At 40.3% G+C, this 23,458-nt stretch overlaps 1 protein-coding gene across 1 annotated transcript in view; it reads right to left on the reverse strand.

The window, feature by feature from the left end:
• LOC113612622 (sperm flagellar protein 2-like) overlaps window positions 1–23,458 on the reverse strand; it is a 71,895-nt gene that overhangs the window by 42,250 nt on the left and 6,187 nt on the right. The window contains exons 3-8 of the mRNA XM_027092622.1: window positions 22,635–22,786; window positions 18,338–18,518; window positions 14,024–14,168; window positions 11,818–11,946; window positions 9,725–9,863; window positions 6,816–7,045 (exon numbers count right to left, since the gene is read on the reverse strand). Coding sequence (XP_026948423.1) covers window positions 6,816–7,045; window positions 9,725–9,863; window positions 11,818–11,946; window positions 14,024–14,168; window positions 18,338–18,518; window positions 22,635–22,786 — 976 coding nt within the window. The remainder of the gene's footprint in view (window positions 1–6,815; window positions 7,046–9,724; window positions 9,864–11,817; window positions 11,947–14,023; window positions 14,169–18,337; window positions 18,519–22,634; window positions 22,787–23,458) is intronic.

Below are 23,458 nucleotides of genomic sequence, written 5' to 3' on the forward strand. Positions count from 1 at the left end.
CTATTTCTTCCTGGTTCAGTCTTGGAAGGTTATACTTTTCTAAGAATTTGTTCATTTCTTTCAGGTTGTCATTTTAGTGGCATAGAGTTGCTTGTAGTAGTCTCTTAGGATGCTTTGTATTTCTGCAGTGTCTGTTGTAACTTCTTTTTCATTTCTAATTTTATTGATTTGAGTCCTCTCCCTCTTTTTCTTGATAAGTCTGGCTAAATGTTTATAAATTTTGTTTATCTTCTCAAAGAACCAGCCTTTAGTTTTATTGATCTTTGCTATTGTTTCCTTTGTTTCTATTTTATTTATTTCTGCTCTGATCTTTATGATTTCTTTCCTTCTACTAACTTTGGGTTTTATTTGTTCTTCTTTCTCTAGTTCCTTTAGGTGTAAGGTTAGATTGTTTATTTGAGATTTTTCTTGTTTCTTGAGGTAGGATTGTATTGCTATAAACTTCCCTCTTAGAACTGATTTTGCTGCATCCCATAGGTTTTGGATCATCGTGTTTTCATTGTCATTTGTCTCTACATATTTTTTTAATTTCCTCTTTGATTTCTTCAGTGATCTCTTGGTTATTTAGTAGTGCATTGATTACCTTCCATGTGTTTGTGTTTTTTACATCTTTTCCCTGTAATTTATTTATAATATCATAACATTGTGGTCAGAAAAGGTGCTTGATATGATTTTAATTTTCTTAAATTTACTGAGGCTTGATTTGTGACCCAAGATGTGATCTATCCTAGAGAATGTTTCATGTGCACTTGAGAAGAAAGTGTAATCTGCTGTTTTTGGATGGAATGTCCTATAAATATCAATTAAATCTATCTGGTCTATTGTGTCATTTAAAGATTTTGTTTCCTTTTTAATTTTCTGTCTGGATGACCTGTCCATTGGTGTAAATGAGATGTTAAAGTCCCCCACTATTATTGCGTTACTGTCGATTTCCTCTTTTATAGCTGTTGGTATTTGCCTTACGTATTGAGGTGCTCCTATGTTGGTTGCATATATATTTATAATTGTTATATCTTCTTCTTGGATTGATCCCTTGATCATTATGTAGTGTCCTTCCTTGTCTCTTGTAATGTTCTTTATTTTAAAGTCTATTTTATCTGATATGAGTATTGCTACTCTAGCTTTCTTTTGATTTCCATTTGCATGGAATATTCCATTCCCTCACTTTCAGTCAGTATGTGTCTCTAGGTCTGAAGTGGGTCTCTTGGAGACAGCCTATATATGGGTCTTGTCTTTGTATCCATTCAGAGAGCCTGTGTCTTTTGGTTGGAGCATTTAATCCATTCACATTTAAGGTAATTATTGATATGTATGTTCCTATTACCATTTTCTTAATTGTTATGGTTTTGGTTTTGTGGGTCCCTTTCTTCTCTTGTGTTTCCCACTTAGAGAAGTTCCTTTAGCATTTGTTGTAAAGCTGGTTTGGTGGTGCTGAATTCTCTTAGCTTTTGCTTGCCTGTAAAGCTTTTGATTTCTCCATCAAATCTGAATGAGATCCTTGCTGGGTAGAGTAATCTTGGTTGTAGGTTATTTCCTTTCATCACTTTAAATATATCGTGCCACTCCCTCTGTCTTGTAGAGTTTCTGCTGAGAAATCAGCTGTTAATCTCATGGGAGTTCCCTTGTATGTTATTTGTCATTTTTCCCTTGTTGCTTTTAATAATTTTTATTTGTCTTTAATTTTTGTCAATTTGATTACTATGTGTCTCGGCATGTTTCTCCTTGGGTTTGTCCTGCCTGGGACTCTCTGTGCTTCCTGGAATTGGGTGGCTATTTTCTTTCCCATGTTAGAGAAGTTTTCAACTATAATCTATTCAAATATTTTCTCGGGTCCTTTCTCTCTCTCTTCTTCTGGGATCCCTATAATGTGAATGTTGGTGTGTTTAATGTTGTCCCAGAAGTCTCTTAGGCTGTCTTCATTTCTTTTCATTCTTTTTTCTTTATTCTCTTCCACAGCAGTGAATTCCTCCATTCTGTCTTCCAGGTCACTCATCCGTTCTTCTGCCTCAGTTGTTCTACTATTGAGTCCTTCTAGTGTATTTTTCATTTTAGTTATTGTATTGTTTATATTTGTTTGTTCTTTAATTCTTCTAGGTGTTTGTTCTTTAATTCTAGGTCTAGGTCTTTGTTAAACTTGTCTTGCATCTTCTCGATCTTTGCCTCCATTCTTTTTCCAAGGTCCTGAATCATCTTCACTACCATTATTCTGAATTCTTTTTCTGGAAGGTTGCCTATCTCCACTTCATTTAATTGTTTTTCTTGGGTTTTTTCTTATTCCTTCATCTGGTACATAGTCCTCTGCCTTTTCATTTTGTCTCTCTTTCTGTGACTGTGGTTTTTGTTCCACAGGCTGCAGGACTGTAGTTCTTCTTGCTTCTGCTGTCTGCCCTCTGGTGGATGAGGCTATCTAAGAGGCTTGTGCAGCTTCCTGATGGGAGGGACTGGTGGTGGGTAGAGCTGGGTGTTGCTCTGGTGGGCAGAGCTCAGAAAAACTTTAATCCACTTGTCTGCTGATGGGTGGGGCTGAGTTCCCTCCCTGTTGGTTGTTTGGCCTGAGGCAACCCAGCACTGGAGTCTATAGGATATTTGGTGGGGCTAATGGTGGACTCTGGGAGGGCTCATGCCAAGGAGTTCTTCCTAGAACCTCTGCTGCCAGTGTCCTTGTCCCCACGGTGAGCCACAGCCACCCCCCACCTCTGCAGGACATCCACCAAAACTAGCAGGTAGGTCTGGTTCAGTCTCCTATGGGGTCACTGCTCCTTCCCCCGGTTCCTGATGTGCACATTAAAGAGTGTGTGCCCTCAAAGAGTGGAGTGCCCTCAAAGAGTGGAGTCTCTGTTTCCCCCAGTCCTGTCGAAGTCCTATAATCAAATCCTGATAGCCTTCAAAAGTCTGATTCTCTGGGAATTCCTCCTCCTGCTGCCAGACCCCCAGGTTGGGAAGCCTGATGTGGGGCTCAGAACATTCACTCCAGTGGGTGGACTTCTGTGGTATAATTGTTCTCCAGTTTGTGAGTCACCCGCCCAGCAGTTATGGGATTTGAGTTTATTGTGATTGTGCCCCTCCTACCATCTTACTGCAGCTTCTCCTTTGTCTTTGGATGTGGGGTATTTTTTTGCTGAGTTCCAGTGTCTTCCTGTCAATGATTGTTCAGCAGTTAGTTGTGATTCCGGTGCTCTCACAAGATGGAGTGAGTGCATGTCCTTCTACTCTACCATCTTGAACCAATCTTCTCCATTAATATCTTGATACTAGTTACTCACAAGTATGTATTCAGTCATTTGTTTTAATGAAAGATTATTCATTTCTCTGAATAATTTTGTTTATGTAGCATAATTAAAGGGAACAAAATATAACTTAATCACATTGATACTCCTTGTAAATTTGCTAAAAAGAAAATCTTACTTTGGGCTTAGTATCATAATGATTGTTATATGCAAATATGTATGTTGTTTCCTAGAAAAAAATTCATCTATTCACCATATTTTAATATATTTTAGTGAGCTTGAAGTTTGCATCTTAAATATCATAGGTTAAATTGAAATATGTGAAACAGTGTAAGAAAATGCTCACACTTCTTGGCTTAGAAATAACAGCAATTTTCAAGTTCAAGCAGCAAGTTCTATAGGATTCCACATTTAGAAATGTACTACTTGCAGCCAGTTGCTCTATACTTTCAAAACTGTTATTACTTCAACTAAGATCGTCTTTTGAAATTGTAGATTTCTAGGGTAAATACCATGGGATGTATCGTAAAAGATTGTTTTCTAATTCTTGGAAGGAATATGACAAACACTTCATGTAAAAGATGGATTGGTGTGTATCCTTTGACAAGAATGAATAAGAAAGACTCAAGTGAAAGGATGTTTTTGGGGCCAGGGAAACTGGGAGAAGGAGTGAGTGGTAATCATTGGACTTCCTCAGGGAGGGGTAACATTAACATTTGCTGCCTGACTTCTAAGATGTCATCAGAGAACCTCTAATTCTGTGACTCTGGGATCCAGAAAATGGAATGATTATTACTTCGCCTTCCCTTTATACATTAGAAAAATGATGACAATGAATATTATTTCTATTGATAGATCCCCTGATACTGTGCTAAGTATTTTACATGTATTTAAAAAGTGCCATATGCAATATATATATTTTCAAATAGTATAACTGAGCCAATAACAAAGAAAAGGGTTTAAACTCTTTGCTTATAGACCGTAACTCATTTTGTACTATCAAGATCCCCAAATCCCACAGTATTGTATAGCTTTGTCAATTCTGTGTTAATTACAACAATTATTCTTAAATCTGGATAATTCTCTAGATTGGGTGGCTGGAGGTGGTTCCCCAGACAGAGCTGACCTCTGCATCTGTTTTCCTGCAGTTCATGCAACTGGGGAGGGAGAAGCAGAGAGGTCCCTGACCCTTCCTCAAACATCCATACTCAAGCCGCAAACCTACATATTTTCTGGTGGCCGTTCCCCCAACTTTAAATATCCTCCGTATCCTTGACATCCAGTCACTCTTTACTTCTTTCAATTCCTCCCTCCGAGGTGTTTTTCCACACAGTTTTCCTGACCAACCTCATTGCACACTGATTCACCTTTGCTTTGCATTCTTGAGCACTTTTATCAAGTTCAGATTCTGTTCCAGAGGAGCACCTAGATAGAAGTTTCTTCTTTGCTTGCCTTTTGAAATTACACTCTAAGTCCCTAGGGCAAGTGGTTTTCCTTTTACACCTACTTTTAAAAAATATATTTATACATAATTATCACCCTTCTCCTTTACCTCCCTTTCTTTCTTCTCCCTTCCTTCCTCTTCCTATCATACTTTGAAAGCCGTTGTATGCTACCAAACTCTGAAAATAGATAAATGTGTCAGTTGACATCTTTTAGTCTCAACGGTTTCTAGAGTTAATCTTCTAAGACATACGTATGTCAAGTTATAGCTGATATTTGTAATTTATGTTTAAACTTTTTTTTTTTTTTTTTTTTGCACTATGCGGGCCTCTCACTGTTGTGGCCTCTCCCCTTGCGGAGCACAGGCTCCGGACGCGCAGGCCCAGCAGCCATGGCTCACGGGCCCAGCTGCTCCGCGGCATGTGGGATTTTCCCGGACCGGGGCACGAACCCGTATCCCCTGCATCGGCAGGCGGACTCTCAACCACTGCGCCACCAGGGAAGCCCTATGTTTAAACTTTTAATTGAAATTCAAACTCTGATTTTAAGGTTGGACCCAAGAATGTATTACGATTATCGCCATGAATACTAAGGTCCTTTCTGAAAGGGATTATGAGTGGTTGATAATTTTCCTACTCAAATGCTCACCAAAACTTTAAATTTTGACCAGCTTCTAGTCACCCTAGTTTAGGATTAAAGCAAATTATACTTCATATACGTCTTCTTATTTTATATGTAAACAATATGGATAAAATGAAGAGCAAAAGCAACTTTGAAGAAGGAAATACATAATAAAAAGACATTGTAAGCCCACACAAAGGGAAAGAGGATGGAATCTACCTGACTGAAAGACTGAAGGGATTTCATGAGCTGGTTGTATACAACTGAGATTTTTTTCCTGTACCAGCTGATGGCCATATCTTTTTGACCAGCTGCTTCCTGCCTAAATGTTGCCAACCTGAGTTTGTGTTCATCCACTGCTGCAGTGTGTGCCTTTATATCTTGGAGGTGTAGACCCACTCAAGCTGATTAGATGAGGTGACACTTGCTAGGGTAGGGGTCTACCCAGGGAAATGTTTACATCTGTTTCACCCACTGGGCTTAGCAAGGAAGTCTTCAGACTTAAAGTAAGGTAATACTCTTTTGACTAATGAGATCTAATGTGGTTTTCTGGGATAACTGAACTTTAAAAAAATAAGTGAAGTATAACCATTATGAAAGTGAAGTTGTGTTAGTACTAGACAAATGCCAGTTGACTATTCTCTAGGGAAAAGTAATGGTTTTTCCAGTAAGTAGGAGACGTTAGAAGATAAACCTCTTTATGAGAGGCAACTTAGTTTAGTGAGAAGGGGCAAAACCTTTGAACCTGAAGAGTCCTGATTGATATGTGACCATAGGCAAGTTCTCAACTGCTTGTGACTCAGTATCCTGACCTATAAAGTGGAGATGATAATCCTACATGTTCTCTCAGAATTACTTGTGCTATCAACTGATGGAATTCATTGATGAATATCTGTAAGTAGAAAGATCCCAAATTTTAAAAAAAAAGCCTGTGTAGATGCTACAGAGCCATAATAATAAAATGTGAAGGAAATCAAGAATTTGTGTGCAGAAAATAACATGTACACTTACATGTGAACAGATTAATTAATTAATCAATCAAGCAAATATGTGTTGACAAAGGTTCTGCTCTTGGTCTATGAAACATTGAGGGAAAAGGCAAACATAAAAGGGAAATTCTCTACTCCCTGGTCTCCCTTCCCAGACTAGTGGGGGAGACAGAAACACAAACTCAGAATCCCAGCACAAAACTTAAACTAGAAGTATGCACAAAGACAGTCTCTCAACTGCCAGACGGAGTAATACTCAAATTTACCCACCTGCCAGCCAGGGGCAGGGAGGGCAGGAGAGGAGAATTACCAGGGATGAGGATCACCGCACTGCCAATGTATTAAGCACTGTCTTGCTCTGTTTAATTCAGATCTATGTTGTATGAAGCAAATATGAGATAAATTAGAATGAAACAAGGGCTTGTTTTAGTGTCACACAATCCCAGAGGGCTGTTTTACTTGTGGACAGGTGATGGCCATCCTGGTTAATCTTAACCTTATTTTGTGCTCTTTTCATAATAATTACTTTTCCTACCTTTGGGCGCTATCTCTAAGAACTGATCCCGAAGATTGCCAAGCCGTTCGATGGTCAGGGTGCCATTTTCTTCCCTTTCTACAGGTGGAGGGCGTATTGGAGTAGACAGGTCTGGAAAGACTTTTATATCGCCGTTAATGCAGAAGTCTTCTTGGTCTAAATAAAGTGCATTCTGAATTTTGGTTGATGTTTCAATGTGATAGCGAGCTACCTCAGTTAATTTTTCCACACTGAAAGTGGAAAAATGAATAGGGTTATCTCCATTAAAAATACTATCAGATTAATAGTGTTTGCTTATTAGATATACACACAGAGTTAACAGATTGGAAAATTTAGAAAATTTGGCTAAGCTAGAAAATTCAATCCACATGATTAAAAAATTCTAATTTCTCCTCAAAGCCGTTTGTAAAAAAGCAGGGTATAAATAAATAAATGTAGATTAGAAATAAAATACATGCTCGTTCAGGGCTAAGAGTTACACATTTTATACAAAGTTGAGCAAAAAGAGACTCCACTAAAATGGTTTTATTAGTATTAGAACTTATTTTACTATATAAATGATTATGTCAATAAATATATTCATTTTAAGTATGAACCAGAATAAAGTTATATGACAGAAAAGCCTGTAAAATATGACTGTTAGAATAACACATTTATTTGGAATCGGGACAAATTGTATGTAAAGTGAATCAAATTTGATAATGGATGTCTAGAAAAGTGGCTTTTCTCTAACGTTATAACAAGGAGTTTGATGTTATTGAAGACACATTTGACAGAGTGGACTCTGACGAGATAACCCATTGAAATTGCTTTGCTATCTTCACAGAGAATAACAATTCCCAGCTAAATCATGTGGTATAAGCAGCAGTAGTTCAGAACCTTGTGGTGCAGTGGGAAGAGCCCTGGAAGCTGAGCTCTCATTGCAGACCCCTCTGCAGCCATGGGTCCTTGGGAAATGACTCAAGCTCTCTGATTTCCTCATCTTTGCAATGGAGCCAAAAACACACAACTCCATACCTTATGGTTATTCATGTGAAACCACATAGGGCATAGATTTAGGCTGTACTGGGGATTATAGTTATGGCCTTAATTAAAGGTCACTTTAAAGGCCAGAGAAATTTAATACATAAGTACAATATTACTGTATTACAGAAACAATCTTATTTATGTCTTGCAATAAAGATTGAACATGGCAGAAAAATGCATATTTAATCTGCTTTTATATAACTCTGGAACACCAAATATTTGTATACTGAAAATTAAAAAAATATATATTAGTCACTTTCTTTCAAAAGACAGTCTGGAATTTAATTCCAGCATACTGTATTTGTGAGTGTCCATATAGTCTGTATTATCCAGGTACTTTTTGTTTGATGGTGTTTACGTGCTGGAAGCAAAGGAAAAGGGCACTGGATAGCTACAGAGCTTGTAGCCCTGAGTGAGGAGGGACTCCAAATGTAGACACCCAGCCAGAACCAGCACAGCAAAATAAGTGCGCCATCTAGTGGAAGGTTACCAAGAGTAACCTTCTTAGAAAGGGTGGGCGGCGGTGGTTGGGGGGCGGCTAGGGAAATCCCATGAAAATGGAAAGTGGGATTTGAAGTTCAAAGGGATCTGCTAGGTCGCACTATTTCTTTTTCTTCTTATCACTGGAGAATTTTTGCAAGAACCAAAAGAGAAAGCATAGCTTGACAGTCCTAGGTTTTAATTTCTTGTGGCCATATTCAGAGGTCAGATATATATATATCTGACCTCACACACACGCACAAGATAAATCTGAGAAATACGAGTTCATCTGATAAAAAAAAAGAAACTTGGCCACGTGCCTCTTGATGTGGCCACAAGGATGGGCGCTGTGAACCCTAAGAATGAAGAAGATATGCTTTCATTTGTAGGCAGCAGGCAGAGGACAGAACTGAACATCACTGCTTCACAATGCTGATGAGTACCTGACAAAGTATTTTAAGCACTACTGCAGTGAGGTTACCGGGCCGAGGGGTGTGTGTGTGTGTTTTACTATAGAGCAACAGATACAAACAGCTAGGCTGAGGATTTTACAACAGAACTTTCATTTTGAGACAAGGACTGGAGAAAACAAACCCTAACAACCGTCTTCTAGCTGGCCGATGTTGCTTCTGAGAAAGTTGCCATTTGTATACTACGTACGCCACAACTTCCAAATTTTCAGTAAATGTTTATTGCAAACTGTAGTCTATCACAGAATCTAGATCTAGTAGAAACCTTTAAAATAGGCTGGTTGGAGTGCTTTCTTTTACAGATGAGGCCTATGGGGCCCGAAGTGGTTAGGCATGCTGTAATATGTGGACAAGGAGAGATTCTCCATCTCCTGGACCATCGGGTTTCCTGACTCTCCATTGAGGGCTGTATCCGCCCTGCTGAGCTGCCTCTTTATGCCTTTCAGGGGAGAATTAAGAGGATGAGACTTGCTGTCCCTCACTAGTAATGGGGATCTGGAAAGCCTTTGGAACCCAATAAAAAAGTAGAACTGGCTGTCACAAGGGAATCAGCCTAACGGGTAAAACATTCCTGTGAATGATTTCATCTCCCATTCATTGGCCCTGACTAATAAGTCTGGCATTAGAAAGATATGAAACATTATACTACTTCTAAAAAATATTTTTAAATTGCTTATAGTTTTACCTTGTAAGCTAAGGTCCTCACTGAGCAGGTGAAAACCAAACTCATAAATAATGCGCCGTAGCGCCCTTTGATACATGACTTACTATTGTTAAAAAGAGGCAACACAAATGCATATGTGATTTCCCAAAAGGTCAAAATTTCCATTTGTAAATGTAATTCAAGTTTGTAAACACCTTAAAAATCTTTGTCAATTTTGGTCTTCAGGAATTAACAAAGTAAATATTTTCAAAAGTCACGCAGTACTTTACCTGGCCATTTCATTCAAGTACCTCTCACCGAGCCACTTTTCCATGAGCTTATATACCTCAACTGCCTTTGTTACTAACTCTTCCAGGAAAGCCAGTGCTTTTACCTTGATCAGTTCAAGTCTGAACTGTGCAGCTGTCTCTATTTAAAAAGAGAAACAAACATTGTTTACACGTTTTATATGTCATGCATTTTCTGATTAGCCAAATTCAATTTTAAACCAATTACGCTTTAGTCTGTGAAACTGCAGGCGTACACTTGATATACCAGTATGGATAACTATACCCTATCCATCTCAGAAACAAAGCAACGTGTGGTTAGACAGTTTATTTAAACCAAAACTATAATTCAGCTTTACACGTAATTGCACTTTATTGCAATATACCCTTTGATAAATTGGAATGGGAAAACACACATAGATAATTTCTGAATTTCAAAAAGGGGGAGGGTACTAAGTCTCTGGATCTCCCGTCTTAGAACAGGAGGGTGAAGCCCGTGGTCCCAGCGCCCACTGATGCTCTGGGCACCCAATGAGGTCTGTGGATTTTCCTCTAAAATATCTGTCCAATCTTTCTTCGTTGCTTTTTCTATCACCACGATTGGGCACTGCTTTATGTCTCGCCTCAACTACAGCAACCGCCTCCGTCCTGCTTTCTCCAAGTTCCTTTCCCCACCTCAAATCCAAATCCACTTCCACCCGCCCCAGAGTAACCCAGCTCACCTGCGCATGTGCTCACAGGTGCTTTCTGCTCAGAATTCTTCGCTAGCTCCCAGTCGCCATAAGGGAAATGTAACTTTCTGGCCAGGGCCTATGCGGCCCTCCACCTCCCTGATCACTCCTTCCCAGAATGTGCCTCAGACTCCACAGCTAATCCCCACTAGTCACCTAGCTCTCCTCCCCCTTCCCTGCCCCCGCTGTCCCCTGTGCACATTTCCCACATTCTTCCAGTTCTTCTCAAGCATGAATTCATCTGCTCAGAAGTCTTTCTTGACTCCCGCCATGCTTCCTTTGTCCTGTCCGCCTAATTCCAATATCACAACATATTATAAGTGATTGTTTGCATTTCTCTTCCTCTAGATTGGATTTTATTTTTGTCTGTTGTTTTGTATATATATGTGTATATTTCTTTCAACTACTACAGGACCTGGCACATAGTAGAAACTCAGTAAACATTTACTATATAAACGAGTGAATTTAGCTACACTAGGGACCACATATAGAATGAACTGAAGGATGAAGCATACTTAGCTACTGAAAGCAGATGTGGGGACAGGCAACGGGACAAGCATGTGTCCTGACTTCCTGTGTTCAACATCCTTCAGATTTTACTCTTACAATTATGAAAGCAGGTGGTAGGAGGATGGAGACAGGGAGAAAAGGAGAGAAGCAAGGGATGGAAAGCATCTTTAGGAGTTAATTGTTTGAGTAGTTAATGGGTCCCAGCTTACCCAATGCTGCATTTTTATGGTTTTGACATCTAGTTTATTGACCATGGTTTCTTTCCAATCAGGATACTTTGGCTCAATTTCTTGATCTTTTCAAATGCCATTTTGAATTTATTATATGACAACTGGAAGAGCCAGAAGAAGACTATGTCTTGTAAAATTGTTGCTCTCTTTAGAGAAGGAGGCCCTTGAACATTATCGATCTACGACTGGCTCTTCTGTGGCCCCTGCTCCCAAGAACTCACTTTCAGGACCCGTTAGCCTTTAGTCAGGGTTTACCTTCCTAATGAGAGGCCTAAATTATTCTTATTATGATATAGAAGGACCTCCTTAGGTAGCCCCAAGCTTTCTTTCAGCCTGTAAAGTCACACCAAGTCTAAAATACTGCTTTTGTTTCTTTTCTTTGAGATTTTAATTACTGCTGGTGCTCTCCTAACCTCTTCTCAAATTCCCTTTTTGAGATCCCAGCAGACAATAATACGACAGTCAGATCTAGTCTTCATACGGTCACATGAAAACAGCCAACTGAATGTTGTACCTTTCAGTTAGTTTGCTTTGTGTCCTCATAGACAAAAGCCAGCCAGGGGCTGTTTGCCTACTGGTCTGTTTTCTACTTAAAAGTATCATCTTAGTTCTTTCCAATTGCTACCTTCAAATTGCAGGGCAGCAAGATGCTCTTCCTTTATTCTGAGCCTCAGTTTGTTTTCTATTTCCATTTCTTCAGCCTCCTCTGCTGTTACTATTACAGGAGTGGTTTCTGCCATTGGTGGGGATTTACCTGAAAGGGCAATGAAACGTGCTGAGTTACCTGGCAACATACAAGTGTACACGAAGGGACTTGGATACAATGAGGACAAAGTGAAGTGTGTAGGGTGATACACGTCTGGTGATTTGGAAAGGAGAAACCCTGGTCCAGACGGTGTGAGTGATGAAATATTGATAATCTTTCCTTGAGAATTCTCCATGTGGTGTCTGGCTGGACACATATAATAATACCCCCATTCGTCTAGCATCATGGAAAAATGAGGTGTGTGACTCATGCAGACAGGGTTACAGACACCAAAGAGGATGCAATTTAGTGTTTGGGGACAGAAATTAGCAAACCCCAACATAGCGTTGGCCACCTGGAGAAGTACCGCTTCACAAGGCATACTTGTATTGGCCAAGTGTTTCCCAGGTCCTCATCAAGAGAAGATCAGAGAATAACCTCAAGCAGATAGGTGGAAATGTAGCTGATGGTCAAGAATTCGTAATCTACTTATTGTCTTTTAACTAGTGCTTAAATACAAGTACTTTAATGATTACACACGAGAATTAGAAAATAAGAATTTGCCAGTGTTTGGGCTTCCCTGGTGGCGCAGTGGTTAAGAATCCACCTGCCAATGCAGGGGACACGAGTTCGAGCCCTGGTCCGGGAAGATGCCGTGGAGCAACTAAGCCTGTGCGCCAAAACTACTGAGCCTGCGCTCTAGAGCCTGCGAGCCACAACTACCGAAGCCTGCGTGCCTAGAGCCCGTGCTCCGCAACAAGAGAAGCCCCTGCTCACCACAACTAGAGAAAAGCCCATGCGCAGCAACAAAAGGCACAACGCAGTCAAAAAATAAAATAAATTAAAAAAAAAAAAGAATTTGTCAGTGTTTGAGAATTTGCCCATAAGAAATGGCAGTGAGATTCTAGCTGCAGGCCACGCTTGTACTATTCTACTTAGTTCAATAAATCTTTCTTGAAGGTCTGATCTCAAGGGGTTCAAATTTTGGGAAGAAGACAAATGTAAACAAAGAAATATAATAAGATGTGTTAATTTCAGTAGTGAACTTAAGTATAAATTACAGATGAAAGAGCCCTTAATCTCTCTGGGTTTCTGTTTTAACATCTGTAAAATTAAGAGATTGGACCCAACCAATTATTCCACTAAAGTAAATAGGAAGCATTTCCTTCAAATGCTGCTTGTTTCCTTTATGTTCCGCATCTGAAATGGACCAAGGTCGCCTGTTCTTTACTGTGGGGCTGCCCTCTAGCTGCTTGGATGACCTCCATCTGGAAAGCATTTTCTACCCCTCAGATGGAGTGAGATAACTGCGCTCTCCAGGGACCTCTACCTCCCCCATAAAGAACAATGACCGGTCACATGTCTGTCTCTGCCATTAGACTACAGTCCTATCGGGGCAGGGACCACGTTTCTGCTTTTTTAAGTTTATCGCTGTGTCCTTAGTACCCATCCTCATCATGTTCTGCATGTCAGGGGCCTAACAAACACATCAGGAGCAACTGATCAGTGGAAGGACTTTTGCTCATGTGCTTCCCTCTCTTCCTCTCTTGCCTCAAGTCACTGCAAAAATGTGCAAGTGGAAACATTCAGAGGCCAGGGTAATGTTTGTGGTAGAGCCCACCCTTTCCCCTTTTCATTCCATCCTGCCTCTGAGGCTGAGTTTTAGGTAGGAAGACTCCAGGAGAGAAGGACTTGCTAGAAGGAAACCTGAAACCTGAAACCTGAATTAAACCTGAAACTTACATACTCAGAATTAGCTTTTAACCCTTTCTTGATCAAGGCAGCCAGTGTCAGCCCCCTTGCACACACTTTTCAGATTACATAGTGTCATCTTGGAGTTCTTTTCACATGTTCAAAACTATCTTTGAGATTTATTTCACCCTGGATACACTTGGCTATTCGGATAAATGCTGGCATGGAGAATGTTTGCCAGCTAACACTCCGGCTCACAGAAGACTGGGTCTCGAAGTAAAACCTAATGAACAGCATTCTAGTAGCTCAGAGGCTCATGTGCCTGGTTAAGTGCTTGTTCTCCACCAAGGAGAGGTTAAGCATCCAGGGTTCTGGATGCTAAAGCCATGAATACCTTTTCCTTTTCTGTCTTCTTTTTTCTTGGGCGGCTCCTTTTTCACTTTTTTATTTGCAGCTACCTGAGGAGGTTTTTCTTTTGTGTCTGCTGTCTGGTTTTCTTTTTCTTCTTCCATGAGTCTCCGATGAATTTCAGCAGCCACCTGGTTGTATAAGAGCCACATTTCAGTTAATACAACATTTATGAAAGACAATAGCAATTTGGATTTAGCCGGCACCCAATTCCATTGAAACCTCATTCTACAGCAAACATGCCATGTACTCAATCTTTACAGAACATTTAAAAGATTCTACTTAAATGGAAACCTGTCCCTGTCCCAAGATGTAGCTTCCCCGAGGCCACCAGTGTGGAGGCCACTCACTTTCTCAAGCCCTGCCTGCCATTCGTCTTTAGTTACACAAACATTTCTTTCTTTTAATCTCAGACCCTATGGATTTAACACCCACTCTTCTTCCAAGTGCCTGTTATTTCTTGGCCTTCAACCTGGGGCATTCCTTTATATCATTGTTTCTCAGGTTTTTTTTTCATTATTGATTGTTTTTAAGTCAGTTTCTCCTAACCATATTCCCCTTCCTGAAATTTCAATACTGCAGAAGGGTCTCTGCCTATGTATTTCATGTGTGTCTGTGCTTCATACATAAAATTGGTGACAATTTTTTATGTCCTCCAGCCAAGTTTTGGGGGCACATGCCCTGTATTAATTGGGCTCATGGACACTTGAATTCTGGGCTTCCATTCTATTCTAACACTAGACATCACCCCAGTAAGGTGCAGTGTTCATGAGGATGACCTGTCCCATAGGCTAACTGCATCGCTGCTTCTTAACTTCCTCTACTTGGGGGAAATTTCAGCTTCTCTTCATATCAGCACCCTCCTTTCACTCTCATAGATTTCCTGGTATGAGAGATTAGTTGTGTGGTCACAATACAATAGCTGATGAAGGGCAGAGAGGGAGATGTGCGAAGTGCTGCTGGGATCCCTCCATCTTGCCTATGAGGCTGGCTGTGCTCTGCAGGCAGCAGGAAAACCTTGTCTTGGGGCTTGTACAGCTGGGGCTGTGCCTGCAGGTAGAAAGACTGGACTTTTTTTTGCTGTACGCGGGCCTCTCACTGTTGTGGCCTCTCCCATTGCGGAGCACAGGCTCTGGACGCGCAGGCTCAGCGGCCATGGCTCACAGGCCCAGCCGCTCCGCAGCATGTGAGATCTTCCCGGACTGGGGCACGAACCCGTGTCCCCTGCATCGGCAGGCGGACTCTCAACCACTGCGCCACCAGGGAAGCCCCAAGACTGGACCTTTTGAACCATGTTTTTCTCCGGATATATGCCCAGGAGTGGGATTGAATTTGAAAAAGAATAAATACATGTATATGTATAACTGAATCACTTTGCTGTACATCTGAAACTAACACAACATTGTTAATGAACCATGCTCCAATACAAAATAAAAATTAAAAACATAAAAAAGAGAAAGACTGGACCTGCTAAAATAAGTTCACCTGCCGCTGGTGAGGTGAAGGACGTTTATGGCTGTAAATCTGAGAAATGAGAGCTGGGACGAGACTCCCAAAATGAAGAAAGAAAACCCGCACACACCATGGGGGCAGTAGCAACATATGGTTGAAAACTTAAAAATCTCAATAAGGCAACTGGTGAGGAAATGGAGGTCCACGGGAGTTTATTTATTTATTACAGTGCTTACTGTGTCCAAGCCTGATGTTATTTCTGGGGAGAACTGGGGGAGGGGCCCAGAGGAGAAACAGGAAGTTGGATAGAGGTGACTAGAAAGACGAAGAAGGCACAATCTAATCTCTTCTCTCAAAGAAGCTTTCAGTCCTGCGGGGGCGATAGACCAGCTAATTCCTGTCCTCTCCAGACTCCCACCACGCTTCATACCCATAGCGCAGCATATCACTCTGCACAACTGTTTTATGAGTGTTAAATCTTGTCCCCAATCTCCAACTGAAATGAGCGCTCCGGAGGGCTGAGCCAGCCCTGCTTCTTGGTTTTCTCCATAGCTTTCAGCATCTGTGCTGTGCTCATAGAAGATGTCCAGAAAATGCTTATTGATTGATGGAATTTCTTTGAAAATAATCATACGATACAGAATACACCCACAGCTTCTTCAGTATTAGCAGAACCTTGGAGGGATGCAGAAATGTTTCAGAGAGCTAGGCAGCTTTTTTGTGGGTGTGTATGCGTTTTTTTATTTTTTATTTTTTGTGGTATGCGGGCCTCTCACTGTTGTGGCCTCTCCCGTTGCGGAGCACAGGCTCCGGACGCGCAGGCTCAGCGGCCATGGCTCACGGGCCCAGCCGCTTCGTGGCATGTGGGATCTTCCCGGACTGGGGTACGAACGCATGTCCCCTGCATCGGCAGGCAGACTCTCAACCACTGCACCACCACCTGTATGCATTTTTTAAATCAGATGTTCCGTTGATAAAAATGGATTTCATGATATATACTGTACTTTCAAATTCTTGGTAAAGCTGAAAGCAGACTTGTTAACATTCTCCCCTAAATTGCAAGCAATTCATTTTTGAATGTGTTCTTGCAAACCACGGTGAGTTAGCAATTTCCTTTAAAGTTGGATTTTTCTCCTCTGTAAACAACCTTGTGATGATAATTATCATCATCCGCATTTTTCTGGTCCACTTCCCTCAAACACCTCTGGGTCTCTTTCAAAAATTAACATAAATCACAGTACATCCAATAATCGAGCTTGTAAGGCTGAAGAAACTCTAGAAATAATGCTTTGACGCTGTGAGTGTTAAACATGACTTATTTCTTTGAAATCATTGCACACCTGCTAATTACAAGAAAGTTTTACTAAAAATTAACATAACGTACTAAATGAATAGCTCCTGGTAAAACTGCTGTGTAGCGAAAAGCCCATGTTAAAGTGCTCTCATTCCAATTGCCCTGATCTCAGCTGGTCCTGTTCTCTCAGGCCTGTTTCATCTGAAACTCAAAGTTCACTTAAAGACATGTAATATCAAAGTCATAAAAGTCTATTAGAAATATAAAAGCAGGATTCAAATGTAATTATTAGGAATATTAATTACTAAACAATCCTTCCTCCTATGCTTTCTATGTGGTTTTCAAAGGTTCACAAGCAAAGTGGTACAGTTTTGAATAAACTTCTTAATATAATAACCTATTATATTTAATTTCTAAAAAACTTTCATATGCATTATTTCATTGGATCTTTTCAACCATTCAAGGAAGGAAAGATAAGGTAGAATGTCTCCCATGTTACAGATAAAGAATCGAAGACTCAGAGAGGTTAAGTGATTTTCCTAAAATCACACAGCTTAAACAAGAAGTGTAGCCAGTGCTCTTTGTGCTGTATGATACTCTCTTTCTAATAATCTAATATTTAAAATCTCATTTCCTCAGGTAATTTTAATGGGATTCATAAGACTTGTAAGTTGTCTTTATGTTCAATTAACAGTAAGGATACTAATTCATCTACTTTTTTTAGAACTTCTAGATCCGGTTTCCCACTCTCTGGTCCTTGGTAGTTGTAGTCTTTGCGGTGATCCTCCTTGCCATGACCATCATCATTTATATGAACATCAGTGTCACCAGCATAGCGGCAGCAGCATCTCAAGAATGTACTGAGGACTCAGTATTGTGTTAGATGTGGGCATTATGCTAGGTGTAGTGGATACAGAAAGTTTTAGAACCTAGTTAAGTATTCAGGAAAACATTAATAAGGTAAAAATCACAAACAATAACCTAGATACTAAGAGTCAAAAGTGGGAGAGACAATAAGTGCTACAAGGATTAGAAGAGCATGCAATCAGAGAAGGCTCAGTCTTCAGGAAACAGACAACCAACTGGTTGGGAATCAAGGTAGGAACTAGTTTTGACGACTTAAAGAAAGTAGAGGCTGAATTTCTGACTTTAAAACTTGAAAATCTGGCCCTACTGGACACCATGCTTAAATGGCAAGGTTGGCTACGAGCCTCTTTAGATGGGGTTGCTACTTCCACTTGGCCACAGTCCCACTCCACCCTATTGCCTTATACTTAACCCATCTCATTGACATTTCCTGTTTGGCCCTGTAGAGCCCTGCACTTGGAACCCTGGGCCAGCATAGAAAATAATCTAAATGTTGGTTCACTCCTTTCTTGACCTCATATATTTGCTGATTGAACTTTTTCTTTCAGATAAAAAGAAAAAACTTCTGGGAGGTATAGATTTATATTGTGAACATTGTGTAAATTTTCTGTTCATAGCATATTACCAACTTTGGAAGTTAATGAATGGGTATTACTGAAAGGAAACGTAGTAACCAGCACTGCTTACCATGTGAGATATTGCTAAAGAAGACTGCTGCCACGTGTCCATCACCATCTTCTCATCGGCCTCAAAGTTTAACTCTATGTTTTCCAGTGAGTAATCAATCTTGCCCTTCAGTATGGCTTTTGTTTTTGGTTTGGATAAAGATGACGCTGGAGAATTGGGTCTTTGATGAACTAGGGGAATTCTTGGGAAAACCAACAAAAAAGAAATATAAAGATTTTATTTAACAGAATCCTATTTTTGTGTCCATGTTACTTGGTGAATTTCATTGTCCTGCTTTAATCTCAATTTTCACAGTTTTCTTGGAAGAACTCTTTAGATGGAGAAATGACTATGAAAGGCTGTATTGTGGTCTACACCTCCTAGAGAAATGGAAATAAAAACAAAAATAAACAAATGGGACCTAATGAAACCTAAAAGTTTTTGCAAAGCAAAGGAAAACATAAACAAGACAAAAAGACAACCCTCAGAATGGAAGAAAATATTTGCAAATGAAGTAACTGACAAAGGATTAATCTCCAAAATTTACAAGCAGCTCGTGCAGCTCAATATCAAAAACTCAAACAACCCAATCCAAAAATGGGCAGAAGACCTAAATAGACATTTCTCCAAAGAAGATATACAGATGGCCAACAAACATATGAAAGGATGCTCAACATCACTAATCATTAGAGGAATGCAAATCAAAACTACAGTGAGGTATCACCTCACACTGGTCAGAATGGCCATCATCAAAAAATCTGTAAACAATAAATGCTGGAGAAGGTGTGGAGAAAAGGGAACCCTCTTGCATTGTTTGTGGGAATGTAAATTGTTACAGCCACTATGGAGAACAGTATGGAGGTTCCTTAAAAAACTAAAAATAGAACTACCATATGACCCAGCAATCCCACTACTGGGCATATACCCTGAGACAACCATAATTCAAAAAGAGTCACGCATCACAATGTTCATTGCAGCTCTATGTACAATAACCAGGACATGGAAGCAACCTAAGTGTTCATCGACAGACGAATGGATAAATAAGATGTGGCACATATATACAACAGAATATTACTCAGTCATAAAAAGAAACAAAATTGAGTTATTTGTAGTGAGGTAGATGGACCTAGAGTCTGTCATACAGAGTGAAGTAAGTCAGAAAGAGAAAAACAAATACCGTATGCTAACACATATATATGGAATATATAAAAAAAATAAAAAACACAAAAGTGGTTCTGAAGAACCTAGGGGCAGGATAGGAATAAAGATGCAGACATAGAGAATGGACTTGAGGACACGGGGAGGGGGAAGGGTAAGCTGTGACAAAGTGAGAGAGTGGCATGGACATATATACACTACCAAATGTAAAATAGATAGTTAATGGGAAGTAGCCGCATAGCACGGGGAGATCAGCTCGGCGCTTTGTGACCACCTAGAGGGGTGGGATAGGGAGGGTGGGAGGGAGATGCAAGAGGAAGGAGATATGGGGATATGTGTATATGTATAGCTGATTCACTTTGATATAAAGCAGAAACTAACACACCCTTGTAAAGCAATTATATTCCAGTAAAGATGTTAAAAAAGAAAAAAAAATGTTTTATGGTCTAGAAAGTCTAACAAGAGGAAACTAGAGACAAGCAATGCTAAAACATAATTTTTAGGTCTAATTCTCAGTAATTATGAGGAGGGGGATTAAACAATGGCAATTATGAAGACATGCAAGTTTGAAATTTATCTGGGATATAAACTTCTGACAAGGTATAAATCAGTCATGAAAAGCAAACCAATAGAACTGGACGTCACTTCTTTAAAACGACTAGCAGTTGGCTTCCGGAAGTAGACAGTTAAAAAGCAGGATATGACAGATGTGAGGTCTGCAAGGGGGTGTCCCACGGAGGTGTGAGAGCTCCAGCAGCCCTCCCTACCCTTGAGAATGGGCGATGAAGGCTGTCTCTGTTTCGTAAAGTGCTGTGGGAACACAGAGTTAAGCTGCCTCTCCCCCTTTCTCGACCATATTGCTGCCCCTAGGTAGAGATTTTAGAGCTGCCCCTGAGAATGTTCTATCCCTGAAGGATCCCAGGATCTCAAAGGCTAACTGCAGGGAATGATCCACCGAGCAGAATGCTAATTGCGCTGGGATCCCCCTCGGTGATAGAACATAGGAAGAGTTTTCGGCTAGGGCGAGGAACGGACAGAGAGGAGCTCCAAGGATGCCTTTGCTAACATTGGAGGAGGAACAAGCATTTGGCTTGGCAGACTCAAGTTGCCAGGGACCAGAGCAGTGATGCAGAAAGCTGGCTGTGAACTCCAGCATGCAATTAGCTTGGCCTTGTTTTGAAGCATCGGACAAGGTTTTCTGAAGTTGGCTCTTTGATTCTCATAGCGCTTGGAATTCTGACAGTGCACCATGCCTTATAAAAGCAACGTGTTGAGGGTCTACAACTCAGTATATGTCCACCCACAAGGAGAGTTGACGTTTTAATAATCAAGTAGTGCTTAATCTCAGTCACTGAGACGTGAGATTCACGTGTCTAATAAGATAAAGGCTGTGTGATCATCTCTACATGTTTAATACGGGGCGATAGGCGTTCCTAACACCTTGCTTTGGAGGACAGCAGTGGTGACGTATCATTCAGAAAAGGGATTTGGATTTAGAATTCATTTACTGGGAAAAATTCTGGTCAGCTAGCTCTCTCACTATCAGTAGATGTATCAGTAGATACGAACTGGGGCATGTCACTCGACTTTCTGAGGCTCCATTCCTTCTGGAAAAATACAAATATAATAATAATATTGTTACACATTATTGGTTATTAGTTAACACCATTATTATTATTATTAGGTTGTTGGAGGAATAAACTAGACAAGCTATGTGAACATGCTTAACACTCTGCTCGTTTCCCTATACATATGAAAGAGACTGGTTGGTTGGTTGACGCATTGATTGGCTGAGGGTTCCAGGGTATACTCACAGCAGTGATCTGAGGTTGAGACTGGTGCAGAGTGTTTTGCAAAAAGTAAGAACTGGCTGTTCTTTTGCCTGTTTCATTCTACTAACCAACATTAATAGCTTCCCCATTATGCCTGACTTGCTATTTTGTGCTAAGAACAGAATGCCCTGCTACTGTAGACATTGAAACTTGGCCTCTTTTGATGACTCTGACTGTTCCTATCACTTTGGGAAATTTTTATTGTTCTTAATTACAAAGGTCTCTTTCAGAAGCTTGCTGAGTTAAACATTTCGCTTGTATCTGTGTCAAAAAGAGGGTTCAGACTTCTTGTGTTTTCTTGCTTACTCGTAGTCCTGACAAGGACATGATGGGACCAGATGGAAGAAGCCTAGAGAGAAATGGGCCTCAGATCACTGTGGAATCCTATCATGCACAGGCCATTGCAAATCCTTTCTGGAATAAGGGAGGGTAAAATGAGGAATGTAAGAACATGCGATACTCACAATTAAAACAGTGCATGTGAGGAAGAAGGGTTTGTTGTCATATTATGCAATAATATGATGACGATAATAGTCATCACTTATTGAGAGGCACTGGGACTAGGTCTCAAGTCTTCTGACTCCCAGGCATGGTGCTACGTGTTTTGAGGATTTCATTTTCTGTAATCTTCACAACAACCCTACTTTACAGATAAGGAAACCAAGTCTTAAGAGAGTTGGGGTGACTTTCCCAAACAAATTGTTTTAATTTACTTACATATAGCTAGTAATTGCCTGAAAATGTCATTTTTCTTCCACCCTTACCACCAAGTTTATTTTCTTACCGGTGGGAATCTGATGTTAGACTGCTACTAAGTTTCAGTCTCACAAAGTCATGATCACATATGACTGAGTCTTTACTGTTTCTCAATTTTCTAACCTGTAAAAGAAGACTCATAACACCTGCCATTGTCATTTATATAATGCCATGCACACACACAAATGCCCACATACGCACAGAGCAGCTTGGGATCTTTCATAAAAGTGGTAGAGGGTCACGATCCCTTACTAGAAACCCTTGTGGTCAAAAGTGTTTCAGAATTCAGAATTTGTATAGACTATATATTCCATAATATCCCCAGCAGTCTGTTGGAAGCACTCTGTAACAAAACACACTACATCTCTGCAGCAAAAATGAGTAGATATTCACTGTAAGTGGGATAAATAATGCATATCAATAGTCTTGAGTCGAAGTTTTCAGTTTTTAGAGTTTTTTTTGGATTTTGGATTAGCAGATACAAGACTGTGGTTTTATTAGTGGTATTCAATTTAAAATCACAAAGCTTTATGTTGAGACTGATTACAGTGCAACGTGATAGCCCGCCTTACCTAAGCTGGAAGTCCAAAATATCTTTACTATCCAGTTGGACCAACGGGACTCGAGTAAATCTCTTAGTGTCATCTGTTGGGATTTTACATTCCATTCCCCTGTAATAATCTTGAAGCAGTCTCTTCGTATCTTGGAAACGGTTCAGTTCTGCCTTTAATAGAAAATACGAATGTTAATACCCAAGACAGAACAAGCTGATCTGTACAGATGTTCTGTATAAGCCCTGTAAGCACTATTTTATTTTTTTATTATTTATTTATTTATTGTTTTTGCGCGGTATGCGGGCCTCTCACTGTTGTGGCCTCTCCCGTTGCGGAGCACAGGCTCCGGATGTGCAGGCTCAGCAGCCATGGCTCACGGGCCCAGCCGCTCCACGGCATGTGGGATCTTCCCAGACCGTGGCACGAACCTGTGTCCCCTGCATCGGCAGGCGGACTCTCAACAACTGCACCACCAGGGAAGCCCTGAATAAGATGCCATCGTACATCATATAAGCAGAATTGATCAAAAGTCCTCTCAGATTTATGGTAACTAGTAAATAATGCTTTCTTACTGTTTCTCTCATCACAAAAACTTAGTTTTGAAAGAAATCTTAGAAATCATCTAGAATAGCATTTTCTAAAATTTATTTTGTAGAAGCTTTGTCCTATAAGCTCTTAATGAGCACCATGCTGGGAAAAAAACAAATAAAAATTTTGCAACGTCAAATAATTTCAGAAATGTTAGGTTAACATACCAAAAGAGTTTCTTAATTGCAGGGCATCTTAATATCTTAATATGTCAACATGCTTGTCAATCTCCCAGGGAGAGGGAAGGGTAGAGT

The sequence above is a fragment of the Aethalodelphis obliquidens genome, unplaced genomic scaffold (genome assembly GCF_003676395.1).
Source record: "Aethalodelphis obliquidens isolate GAN/ISIS:26980383/991018 unplaced genomic scaffold, ASM367639v1 scaffold80, whole genome shotgun sequence".
Lineage (NCBI taxonomy): Eukaryota > Metazoa > Chordata > Mammalia > Artiodactyla > Delphinidae > Aethalodelphis > Aethalodelphis obliquidens.